Raw genomic sequence first — 13441 nt, forward strand, 5'->3', positions numbered from 1 at the left:
TATATAATAGTAATGTTATAAATAATTATAAATATGTAGACTAAATTAAACAAATATTTTAAAAATTTTATGTATATAAAATTTTTCATATATATAAAATTATCTCCATTTATAGCCCCTTTCCTCTCTGTGGAGAATGAGAGATGGGGCTGAAAATTCCAAGCTTCTAACCATGGCTTGGTCTTCCTGGTGACCAGCCCCCACAGAAGAGTAACTTCATTAGAACAAAAAACATTGCTATCACCTATGAAGGAATCCGAGGGATTTAGGAACTCTGTTCAAAACCTGGGTCAAGGGGCGCCTGGGTGGCTCAGTTGTTAAGCGTCTGCCTTCGGCTCAGGTCGTGATCCCAGGGTCCTGGGATCGAGCCCCACATCGGGCTCCCCGATCCGCGGGAAGCCTGCTTCTCCCTCTCCCACTCTCCCTACTTGTGTTCCCTCTCTCGCTGTGCCTCTCTGTCAAATAAATAAGTAAAATCTTAAAAGAAAAAAAAAGGTCAAAGGCCAAATATTAAAACAAAGATGCTTCTAGTGCTCTTATCATTAGGAATTTAGAATTTTTGGGAGTGCTGTGTCAGGAACCAGGGACAGAGACCAGGATATATCTTTTCTATCCTCACATTCACCACTTACTGCACTTCGCTCGAATCCCTCTTTTGTTAATTCTTGCCAACTTAGTATTTCTTTGTCTAAAAGGTATAAAGGCTTCCTTCTCTGGTCACTTTTTCAGGTCTTCGTTCTTTTGTGAAGCCCCCACCCCCACCCCATGTACATGTAGAAAGGTAATTACATTTTTATGCTTTTCTCCTGCTAATCTTCCATCAATTTAATTCTTTGGTCCAGCCAGAGACCCTAAGAGGGTAGAGGAGAATTTTTTCTTCCCTTACACTAACATTTTCAGTACAGTGTTGACTAGAAGCAGTGATAGCAGACATTCTGGTCTTGTTCTAACTTTGAAAGGAAGTTCTATTAATTCGCTAGGCTGCTATAATGGAGTACCACAAATTGGGTGGCTTAAATAGTAGAAATTTATTGTCTCACAGTTCTGGAGGCTAAAAGTCCAAGATCAAAGTGTCAGCAGGATTGGTTCCTTCTGAGATCGTGTGGGGAAGCTGTTCCATGCCTCTCCTGTAGCTTCTGGTGGTTTACTGGCAACCTTTGGTGTTACTAGGCTGTAGACACATCACCCTGACCTCTGCCGTCATGTTCATAGGGTGCTTTCACTGTGTGTGTTCTGCCTCTGTGTCCACATTTCCTCTCTTTGTAAGGATACCAGTTATATTGGATTAGGACTCACCCTAATGGCCTCATATTAACTAATTACATCTACACTGACCCCATTTCCAAATAAGGTCACATTCTGAGATACTGGTTAGGACTTCAACATAATAATTTTTGTGGGACACAATTCAACTCATGAGAAGCTCTGACACTTTGCTATTAAATGTGTTTGCCACGATAACCTTTATTAAGTGAAATCTTTTCCATTTCCAGCTTGCTTAAAAGCTGTTTCCTTAGATGTTAACCTTTATTCAATGTTTTTATATACCTAATGAGATTTAATATATGGCTTTTCTTTAATCTGATAGTGGGTGGTTTATTCTAATAGCTTTTCCATTTTAGTCCATGCCTGAATTTTCAGAATAAACCTGAATTATCATGATTTTTAATACATTTCTATATTCAGTCTGCTAATATTTTAGATCGTTTCTGCATCTTTGTTCATAAGAAAGATTGGCCTATAACATTTGTTGTTATTGTTATTAGACTGTCTTTGCTTTTTATATTGTTACAATAGCCTCATAAAATAGGGTGGGAACTATGACAGAGATTGTTGGTTGTTTCAGTTTGGGATGATGAAAATGTTCTGGAGATGGATGGTGGTGATGGGTGCACAACACTATGATTGTACTTAATGCTTAATGGTTAAAATGGTAAATTCTGTGTTATGTTTTACCACACACACACAAAAACCAAACCCACAGCTAACATCATGCTTAATGATGAAAGACTGAAAGCTTTCCTCTTATGATTAGGAATAAAACAAGGATGTTTGTTCTTACCATCCCTGTTCAATATTGTACTGGAGGTTCTAGGCAGGGCAATTATGAAAGAAAAGTAAAAGGCATCCAGATTGGAAAGGAAAAAATAAAATTGCCTCTATTTAAAGATAACATGATCTTATATATAGGACATCCTAAAGAATACACACAAACGTAGCAGAGCTAATAAGTTCAGGATGGTTTCAGAAGATAAGATCAATGCATAAAAATCAGTTGTATTTCTGTACATTAACAATGGGCAACCTGAAAATGAATTTAGAAAACCGTTTCATTTACAAGAGTATAAAAAGGAATACTTAGGAATTATTTTTTACAGAGAAGTGCATGACTTGTACACTGAAAACCACAAAACATTGTTGGAAGGAATTAAGGAAGACTTAAATAAATGGAAAGACATCCCATTTTCATGGATTGGAAGACAAGATGGCAGTACTCCCCCAAATTGATCTACAAGTTCAACACAATCCCAATCAAAATCCCAACTGCCTTTTTTTTTTTAAAAAAAAAGAAGTGGACAAGCTGATTCTAAAATTCATATGGAATTGCAAGAGACCTTAAATAACCAAAACAGTCTTAAAAAAAAAAAACAACAAAGGTGGAGGACTCCCATTTCCCTATTTCAAGCCTACTGCAAATCTACAATAATCAAGATAGTGTGGTGCTAGCATAAGGGTGAACATATAGGTCAATGGAATAGAGTTAAAAGTCCAGAAATAAACTCATACAACTATGGCCAAAGGATTTTCAACAGAAGTCCCAAGATTATTCAGTGGGGAAAAGACTTTCCAGCAATTGTGCAACAAAATAAAAAATAGATAATTTGAACTATACCAAAGTGAAAAACTTTTGTATATATATATTTTTTGTATGTATACATCAAAAGAGTGAAAAGACAATCCAGAGAGTGGGAGAAAATATTTATAGACTCTAATTTCATAAAGGTCTAGTAGCCAGAACATATAAAGAATTCTTATAACCTAAAAATAAAAAAAAATTAAAAATGGACAAAGGTATTAAATAGACATTTCTTCAGTGAAGACATACTAATGGCCAATAAGCACGTGAAAAGATACTCAACATCACTAGTCATTAGGAAAATGCAAATCAAAACCACAATGAGATACAACTTCACACCCACTAGGATTGCTGTAATAAAAAAGACAGATAATACAAGTGTAAGAATGTGGAGAAACTGGAACATTGCTGATAAGAATGTAATATGGTGCATTTGCTTTGGAAAGCGGTCGGATGGTTCCTCACAAAGTTAAACATAGAAATACCATATGACCCAGCAGTTCCACTCCTAGATATATATTCAAGAGAACTGAAAATATAAGTTCCAACAAAAACTGGTACATGAATATACATAACAGTTACTCATAATACTCAAACAGTGGGAACAACCCAAATGCCCGTCAACTGATGCATGGATAAACAAAATATGGTATATTCATACAATGCAATATTATTTGACCATAAAAACCAATGCTACGCATGGATGAATCTTGAAAACGTTGTGCCAAGTGAAAGAAGCCAGACACAAAAGGTCATGGATTATATAATTCCATTCATATGAAATATCCAGAATAGGCAAATCCATAGAGACAAAAAGATTAGTGGTAACTAGGAATTGGGGAAAGAGGGGGATCAGGAGTGACTGCTTCAGGGCGCCTGGGTGGCTCATTCGTTAAGCGCCTGCCTTCAGCTCAGGTCATGATCCCAGCGTCCTGGGATCCAGCCCCTCATCGAGCCCCGCATCGGGCTCCCTGCTCAGTGGGAAGCCTGCTGCTCCCTCTTCCACTCCCCCTGCTTGTGTTCCTGCTCTCACTGTGTCTCTCTCTGTCAAATAAATAAATAAAATCTTAAAAAAAAAAAATGAGTGCTTCACGGATGTGGGGTGTTTTTTGAGGGTGATGGAAATGTTCTGCAATTAGGTAGTGATTGTTATGCATATTTATGAAAATCTAAAACCCACTAAATCGTATATTTTAAAATTGTGAACCTCAACAAGATTATATAGATGAAAAGTGTGCACATGAAAATATGTTCAATGTATTAAGGAAATGCAAAGTAAAACCATTGTGAGAATAGGAACCTAGAGAGATCTGATGACTAAATGTTAATGGTATCTGGGATAGAATCCTGAAACAGGAAAAGGACCTTAGCAAAAAAGTAAGAAAATCTGAACGAAGTATAGACCTTAGTTAATAATAATGTGTTGGGGCACCTGGGTGGCTCAGTCAGTTAAGGTCTGCCTTCAGCTCAGGTCATGATCTCAAGGTCCTGGGTTCAAGCCCCATGTGGGGCTCCCTGCTCAGTGGGGAGCCTGCTTCTCCCCCTCCCTCTGCCCCCAGCTTGTGCTTGTGCTCTCTCTAGTGCTCTCTCTCTCTCAAATAAAAAAATCTTTTAAAAAAAAATAATGTGTCAATTTTGGTTCCTTAATTGTCCCAAGTGGACCATACTAATATGTTTAAAAGGGTTAGTTTTTAGGGATCGTGAAACTGTTCTGCATCTTGATCATGATTAATCTATACATGTGTTAAAATTCATAGAAATGTACAACAAAAATAGTTAATTTTACTGAATGTTAATTAAAAAAATAAACATTTTAAATGATTTGGAGGAATTGGAGAGTAACTAAGAATCAGTAGAACCTGGAGATTTGATCCTTGAAAGAAGCAAACTGCACTGGATGAGACCTATCTTTACAAAGCTTTCTCCCTAGGACACTCCTCAGTCTGCACAGCGTAGGTGGCTAGAACTCATGCAGAAAGCCACAGACTTCTTGGCTTAAGACAGCAGTGGATTTTAGTGGGAGAGTGGGAAAAATGGGCAAAGGTGGTCAAAAGGCACAAACTCCCAGTTATAAATAAGTCCTGGGAATATAATATACATCATGGTAACTATAGTTTTTTTTTAAAAAAAAAGTTATCAGTGGATAAAGTTCAGTGTTGCCGGAGCAGTTGGATATTGAAGGAGAATACCCAGAAAGGAGGCCTCTGCAGAGAGGAAATCCCCTAAATCTGCATATGAAATCCCTTCAAATCCTTGGATGACCCCTTAATGCACATCTACTGGGTGAGACTCCAAGGAGTCCAGTAGAAAGCAACAGCTCAAAGGCAGGAAGCAAAGGGGAGATATTTCAGCTGCTGCCTGCTCCAAGACAGATGGGATTTGTAGTTTGATTTTCACAGACTCAGAGGGGCTTGGTAAATGTCTTAGACTGTCCACTGAAATCCCACAGGGGCCATGTCTTGGAAGACCATACACCGGGACTGAGGCATTCACTCTAATAATAATGGGGAAACTTAAACTCACCTTAACAATGGTTGAACCAAAACTACACAAATACAAGGTCAAGTTCAAGCTATCAATTTGACTGCCTGCTAATACAAAAATCAACATTCTTCAGAAGATAAAAGAATCCAGAATCTGTATAATGTGTCATCCCCAATATCCATTATAGAATTTTTTAAAATCATAGACATGCCCCACCCCCAAATGTAACTCAGTATTAATAGAAAAGTCAGACAATGGCAGTAAATACCAAGACCACCCAGATGTTGGGGGTGGGGAGAGAATTTGAAGCAGCTATTATAAATATCTACAAAAGAGTTTAAGAAAAAGTTATAATGGATACATGAATGAGGAATCCTAACAGAGGAAAGAAAATTATTTTAAAAAGTAGAAATTCTAGAACTGAAAATAAAAAAATTCAGTGAGTGAGCTTAACAGCAAATTGATGTTGTCCAAACAAAGGGTCAGTGAAATCAAATATCAAGAGACATCTCAGTCAAGGGACTGAGAAAAAATATTGAAAAAAATGACCTATCAAACAATATTCAGGTGATGGCATTAATTGGAGTTCCAGAAGGAGAGGAGAGAGAAAACAGGGTAGGAAAATGTGATTAATTAATGGCAACAACAACAACAACAACAAAAATCCCTACCTTTTGTAAAGACAAAATTCAGATTAAAAATCTCAGGGAACCACAAGAAGATAAATGTGAACAAAACCACTCTGAGGCACATCACAATCAAACTGCTGGAAAGAGAGAAAGAGAAAATATTGAAAGCAGCCAAAGATGACAAACAAATGACATGCTGGAGAACAATGATTGGCGTTTTCATTGACTTTTCACCTGAAACCATGACAGTTAGATGATATTGGCGGGGGGGAGGGGTGTCTTTAAAGTGTTGAAAGAAAAAAATCATTAATATAGAATTCTACATCCAATAGGATGAATGAAGATGAAATACAGATATTTTCAGATAAAAAAATCATCTAAGAATTTATTGCCAGCAGACCTGCACAAGAAATGCTGAAGGAAATTCTTCAGGCTAAGGGGAAATTATATCAGAGAAAATCAGACCTTCATGAATGAGTGCAGAGGACAAACAAAAAAATACAGACGACAAACGGGTGATTGCCAGAGAAGAGGGGGTTGGAGCGATGGATGGAGTAGATGAAGGGTATTAAGAGCACACTTACCTTGATGAGCACTGAGAAATGCACAGAATTGTGAAATCATTTTATTGTACACCTGAAACTAAGATAGCATGGTATGTTAAGCATGCTTCAGTTTTAAAAAATGAAGAGGCTCAGAAATGGTAAACAGACTATTTTTGTCTTCTTTCTCTAAAAGATAGGACCCTTTAAAGCAAAAATTATAACGTTACCTGGTGGTTTATAAAGTATGTAGTTATATATAACAAATACAGCATAAAGGATAGAGCAGGGGCGAGTGGTAAATGGGCCCGTATGTTTACAAGTCTTCTACATTTTACGTGAAGTTGTATGATATTATCTCTAAGTAAACTGAAAAGTTTAGTAGGTATATTGCAATACTTAGAGACACTACTCAAAATTAAGACAGAGGTAGAGCTAACTCTCAGTAGACAGAATGAAATTCTTAAAAAAATACTTGAATGTGTTCAAAGAAGACAGGAAAGGGAGAACAAAGGAACAAAAATCGAAAGGAGAATTTTAAAAAAATGGTAGACCTAAGTCCAACCATATCAATTATCATATTAAATATCTATAGGCTAAACAGTTTAACTTAAGGGCAGAGATTGCCAAAATGAATAAAACAAGACTTAACTATATTCTGTCTACAAGAGCTGCACTTTAAATATAAAGAGACAGACTGAAAGGGATAGGACGGTAAAAGAACGTGACAAAAGGGAGCAGAACATCAGTTGAAATAGACCTCAATGCAAAATGTAGTAGCAGAGATAAGGAAGGACATTTTCATAACGATACAAGGTCAACTCATCAGAAAGACATCACACTCATAAAATGTTTATGTATCTAATAATACCATTTCAAAATCCACAGAGCAAAACTCAAAAAAGTTAAAGGGAGAAATAGACCATCTCTCAATCATCGTTGGAAGTTTTAATACTCCTCTCTTAACAACTGATAGAAAAACTACACAAAAAAAATCAGTAAAGACATAGATGATCTGAATATTATCAACCACGTTGACCCAATTGATATTTCTAGAATACCACAAATGTGCAAAATAAATATTTTTAAATGCACTTAGTATATTCACCCAAAAAGACCACATGTTAGTTGATAAAGCAAGTCTCAATACGTTTAAAGGGAATACAGAGTTTCTCAGACCACAGTAGGGTGGGGATGAGGCACTTGGGGACCCTATAGAGGGCCGGTGAAGGCATAAGTATGGATTCAGAGAGCAAGCACAGCTGTGGGGGTAGGGGCGGAACAGGAGGAAGGAGAGAGAGGGTGGGAGGCACCAATCACCCACCCTGGACCCCAGCCTCAGTCATTGGCTGCCACCTACCCCCAGAGCTGCTAGGAGGGAGTGCGGCTCTCAAACTGTTCTGAGCCTTAATGCTCAAGACAGGGCCCCAGGGGAGTAGAGTAGGCAGGACAGTGACAAGAGACAGGTGCTTTGTGTCCTGTGCTGCTCACAGCTTTTCCTTTCTTACAAAGAAAATGGTGGCTTGGTTCAATGAAAGCCAAAGGGAAGGGCGGCTGTTTCTCCAGGTCAGGAAGGACACAAGGGGTCCGTACTTCCTGGTGGTGGGGTCCAGGGGAGGGGGGACACTCGTGTGCTAGCAGCATGAGAGAGGCAGTACTGTACAGTGGTTAAGGTCAAGGGCACTAGACCAGGCCGCCTGGGGTTGAATCCTGATTTCTCCACCTACGAGCTTGTAACCTTGGTAATCTCTCCAAGCCTTGGTTCCCCTGTCTGTAAAATGGGAACGATAACAGCACCAAATGGGACTCCAGCACAGTTTTTTGGCAAAAGATATAATTATGGATGGAGCGCCTCATGTAGACCTAGATCCCCTATCCGAAGGGACACCTCATCCAGACCCTGACTCAAATTCCTGGGCCCGGCTGATGGTGGCCAAAGTGCCCCACGACTCCCACCACCACTGGGAACTTTCAGAGGAAGAGTCGGGTGGGGTCCTGCTCACCAGGGCCTTTCCAGCTGGGTGATTCCCACAGAGCTCTGGGGCAGGGGTCACAGGGAGGCAGCCAGCCTCTGAGGGCCCATTGTTCTCCTCCTCTGAGCTGGGCAAGAGGCCTTCTCCCCACCCCTCTTCCCCTGATGCCTAACTGCATGCAGGAGAGACCAAAGAGCAACAAACACTGCCCGTCTCTCCTTGCCCCGCTCACAAAGAGCTCTCAGTGTCTCACAACGGGCCTGTGATGCCCAGCCTTCGGAGCGTACTGGCCCCAGTTCACAAATGAGGAAGTTGAGGGCCACAGGGAGGAAGTGGTGTATGTGATTTCCCATGTAGGGAAGTGACTCAGCCAGGATTCGGTCTCCCAGTCCTGTGTTCAGGACTGCGGACTCAGGGGCAAACAAATTCACAGCCATGTATCGACAGCCCCCCCCCCCCCACCACCACCACCACAGAGCACACAGCCCGGGGCAATACAGGTGGAAGGGCGAGGGCTAGAACGCTGCCCCCTCAGCAGCCAGGTGGTGATTGCTGGTTTGTGGTTTCTTTTCTCTCTAGATGAGCTCCCGTCCCAGGTAACGAGCAGAAGTCCTCAGCTTGTCTTTTCTCCCCAGGTGGGATGCTTGCTGCCCCAACAGGCCCAGGGTACAGCTGTGACCACGACTTGGCCTAATGATAAAGTGGGGGGGGGGGGAGGAAGCAGGAAGCAAGGTGCCCTCCCTACTTGGTGCATTGCCAGAGAGCATGACCAAAGGCCAAAGGGCTGTGCACATGACTGTGGTCTCCTGACGTCGAAGGACGTGGAAGGGGGTGACCATCCAGGCTTTCCTGGGTTCAGGATGTGCAACTTTCAATTTTAAAACCCGGAAAGTTCCAGGCAAACTGTGAGACTCACCTGAGTCTCCCACAGCTTCCAGTCTGGGAAAATAAGACTCACCAGGAGTAAGTAGAGGAGACTGTAGATGAAGGCCAGGAAGGCCACACGAGTGTCAGGGATGGGGAGGGATGCAGGCACCCAGTGGTTAGCACTCTGCCGCTCGGGCTTGGGCAGCCCCGCTCCTCATGTGCACATCTGCTGTCAAATCCGCTGGAGTCAAGCCCCTCCCTTCCAACAAAGATACCCAGAGACCCGGGGGGGTGGGTGGGCCGCTTCTTTCTCCCAGGTCCTCTGCCAGCCTGGGGTTGGTCAGTGCTCAACAGGCCCTATTTTCACCTTCTTTCCCGGGCACTGTCTCCGACCACATCTCCGGCACGGCCCAGGAGGCCATCTTTCCAAGTCCCCAGAGCGCTCTGTTCCCAGTGACAGTACAAACCTGAACTAAAGGGGCTTCTTGCTTCCTTATAGAGGAAAGGGAGGTAAAGGTGGCCAGACCCAGAGCTGCGTGCACTCTGGCAAGGGAGAACCTCAGCCTCAGTTTCCTTAACCTGCAAACAGGGATACTGTACCTCTCTTGTAGAATTGTATTAAGCATCACATGAGCCTCTGCTCAATAGATGTTTGCTGCCGAGGCTGTTGGAGGGGACTTAGTCCACTCAGTCTTGGAAGGAGATGCTTGCCTTGGGTCCAGATGTCACTCATGTTTCTGTTTCTTCAGGACTCTGCTCAACTCGGGTACACGCAAGTCCCTGGTGTTGCCTCCAGGGAATGGCAAGATGGGAGATGGTTCAGGAAGGGGTGCTGGGGGTGGGGGGAAGAGAATGGGAAGGCTGGAATTCAGGATGAGAAGAAAACGTTGGCTGAGAAGGGGGTCCCAGTTGCTGGGAACTGAGGAGTTCTTAGTGGTGGCTCAGGCGGGGTTTATCCGTGATGTCCAGGCCTCTGGAGTTCAGCACACGGAGGCGCGGGTGGGCTAGTGAAGCCTGGCCCCAGGCCAGGGCTCCTTGAGCCCCGGGAGGCCCAGCTGACCCGATGCCCAGGGGAAGGAACTGGCTCCCCCTTCGTCCCGGCCTGCGCAAACGCCCAGGGGTCGGGTCCCTGTTTCCCCTTAGGCCCTGACGGGGGCAGTCAGCACCATTAAGTTCCTCCTCTCTGAGGCGTTCCTGGGTCAGCACTTCCGAGGCGGTGGAGTTGGAGGGCAAGGAGCCTGAGCCAGGAGACCTCTTCCTGTTCAGGCTGTTGTCGCCCCATTGGACGCCGGTGCAGGGCCCACGTAGGCCTGGACTGCGGCCACGGGGAGATCATCCACTTTGAAGGTGAGCATCTCCAGCTGAGACTCCCGCCCTCGTCTGCGAAGAGAGGCTGCCCATCCCAGCCCTGCGCCACCAGTGGGTGCGGCACAAGAGAATGAAAACTGCAGGTCCCAGGCTGGAGGTGCGGGTCTCTGAAGAAGGGCGCTTGGGCACCATCTCCCAGGTCCTGGGAGATTTGGGAAGCAGGATCACGGGGCTGGGGTCACAGGACCTAACCCGGCTCTGATCTGCACCCGCTGGGGCCATCCCTGCAGGCAGGAACGTCGCCGGCCAAGGACCTCGCGCGTTTCAGTGCTCCTGCGAAGGCACTGTATCCAAACAGGGGCAGCGCCTGCTGCCGCGTTGTCGCTCGCTGCGTTCACGTCTTGCTGCGTAGACGTGGTGGCGGCGTTGACCGCGCGGCTCAGGAACGCCGTGCGCGCGAGGCCATGGACGCGGACCCGCCCCCTATCACCCCACGCGCAGCAACTGCGTGCACTTTGCGCTGCGTCTGCTCCGCCCCGGGCCCACCCTGGACCCCCTGCAAATGGATGGCAGTCCTATTAGCTCGGTGCGGCTCAGTTACCCATGTGCGACCCCACCCCACCTCCCACCCCGCCTCCGCCTCCGCCTCCGGAGCCAGTTAACAAATGCAGCTAACCAATGTGCTGCAAAATTCATACTTTCCCTTCCCGCCCAGGCCTTGTTCCTCAAACTCAAGATCCATTTCACTCTGCCAGACCCAAAGCACCCAGAAGCAAACTAGGCCTGCCAACTCTTCGACGTTCCACTTCTCTGAAACTCTTTTGGGCCCACTCCAGGAAGGCCCCTGTTCACAGGTCTTGGGCACATCTATTTCCTTCGGTCTACCAACTTCCAAACCCAGGCGCTGCCCTGGTGCTTGTTAACCCCCATTCCTTTCCCCCACTGAAACCTACCTATGGAGCCCTCTTTCTGGGCCCTGTCCGTTTACCCAGGCCCAACAATTCTGGTTCTGGAGACATTGGGATCCTAGTCTATAGATCAATACTCAGGCCTATGAACTCTGGCTCTCCAAGTCAAGCCCTCCTCCCCTCCTCCTCCAAGCCCAGCGGAGAGACTGCAGCCATCCAACCCGATGCCCCAAAGTCGGGCCCAACTAGATCTCACCCCTTTCCCAAAACCTGGTCACGACTTTCTCTCTAGATCCAGGCCGTCTTTCCTTGGGGGTACTTCGGGCCTTGGAAACTGAGCTGGAGGCCTCACATGATCCAGGAGTCCTGGCTGTCACACCAGACCTTAACCCAGCCTCTTCCCTCTCTCCCTTCCTTCCCTAGGTGTCGGTGGACGTGAATTTGACTGTGGACTAGGTGTGATCTTAGGTCCCCCTGAGTGTGCATGGGGGCTTCAGAAATGGTCATTAAACTGTTTTGTAAAGATGAATTCGGGGTTCACTGTCCCTTCTATTCAGTCTCCATTTCTCTGCCTGCAGCCTGCTGCAAGCTCCTCCCATGGACCAAACCTCCTTAAATTCTGTCACGTCCAGGAAGGCCCCTGGCTTCCTGGTGAGAAACCAAGACATCATCCAAGGGGCCCAGACTTTGTAGGAAAGATGGAGCTGGGAGAGAGAGCGTCTTTGGTCTCTGAAGCGGGTCTCCGGGGTGCTGTGCCTCCTTCCCGCTCTAGGACCCCCAGCACTGTAATACAGCCCCCTCTTCAGTCCCCGGCTTTCCTTCCACCGCTCGGGGGAGCATCCGTGGCTGTGTCTGGAACGAGCGGTGCCCCTAGAGGCCCTTCCACTGAGACCCTGTGGTCGGGAGGGTGAGGAAAGGCGCTCTGCCTCTCCCGGGAGGCTGTCCCACCCTCAGTCCAGAGGCCTTCACCCACCCCCGGACCCGGAGTCTGGGTCCCTCTGAAGGACCCGAGGATCCCTCACGGGGAGGGGGCAGGGGGCGGGGATTTCCGAGGGACGCGGGCGGGGCCAGACCCTGGGGCGCAGCCCCGCCCCCTCCGCGGACACGCCCTCCGCTCCGCAGGCGCCGGTGCCTTTAAGAGCCTCTCCACGCAGCCCTGATTGATAAATCCGCGCCCTGCCTCCGCTCGCGCAGGTTGCGGCCTCTGCGGAGCCCGGCCTGCGCTCGCTTCCTCGGCCCCAGCCTCCGGCCCGGCGAAGCGCTCTCCCCGGCCGCCCCATGTCGGCCGCCCCCGCCTACGGCGAGGACAAGGGCGGCTCCGCCGGCCCCGGGGAGCCCGAGTACGGCCACGACCCGGCGAGCGGCGGCATCTTCTCCTCCGACTACAAGCGGTGAGGGAGGCCGCGGCGCGCCGGCACCATGGACAGCGCCCCGGCCTCGCGGACCGGAAGCCCGCCCTGCCCCCCCCCCTCCCGCGGCGGCCGGGCCGGGGCTCCCCCGTCCCCCGCGCCGGGGCCCAGCCGGGACCCGGGGAGGGGCTGCAGGCCGGCGGGGGAGGGGGGGCGACCCTCCCGCCCCGGGCGTGCCTGCAGTTCGTGGGTTTGCACTACAGGTTCCCCGCCTTTTTCGCGCGGGGCTAGCGGGCTCCAGAAGATCGCGGGGGAGGGGTCAGCGTCGGTGAGCTGGAGCCTGGGGCCTGTCTGGGAAGGCCGGCCCTGCGTGTGCCCTCGGAACCTCCCAGGCCCAGCCCCTCCTACAAATCCATTTCCCTCATTCTGGCCCCACGCTCGCGCCCCCATCTCCCATCCGGCCGGCGCTCACACACTCCCGCTTCCCTCCTTGCCCCTGGAGTTTAGCCCCACCTGGACTTCCC

The 13441-nt window shown here is 47.1% G+C and overlaps 1 protein-coding gene and 1 pseudogene across 2 annotated transcripts in view; both read left to right on the forward strand.

Moving 5' to 3' along the window:
• The first annotated feature begins 10225 nt into the window (after positions 1 to 10225).
• LOC148163987 (uncharacterized) lies at positions 10226 to 12024 on the forward strand (annotated as a pseudogene).
• A 728-nt stretch (positions 12025 to 12752) lies between these two features.
• Positions 12753 to 13441, forward strand: part of AP3B2 (adaptor related protein complex 3 subunit beta 2) — a 32049-nt gene continuing 31360 nt past the window's right edge. For both annotated transcript variants that reach the window (XM_028089420.2, XM_028089421.2), the window contains exon 1: positions 12753 to 12959. In XM_028089420.2, the coding sequence (XP_027945221.1) occupies positions 12847 to 12959 (113 nt within the window). In that variant the 5' untranslated portion in view covers positions 12753 to 12846. The remainder of the gene's footprint in view (positions 12960 to 13441) is intronic.

The sequence above is a fragment of the Eumetopias jubatus genome, unplaced genomic scaffold, assembly GCF_037043125.1.
Source record: "Eumetopias jubatus isolate StellerSeaLion01/CBP00866 unplaced genomic scaffold, mEumJub1_p1.0 scaffold_7, whole genome shotgun sequence".
Taxonomy (NCBI): Eukaryota; Metazoa; Chordata; class Mammalia; order Carnivora; family Otariidae; genus Eumetopias; species Eumetopias jubatus.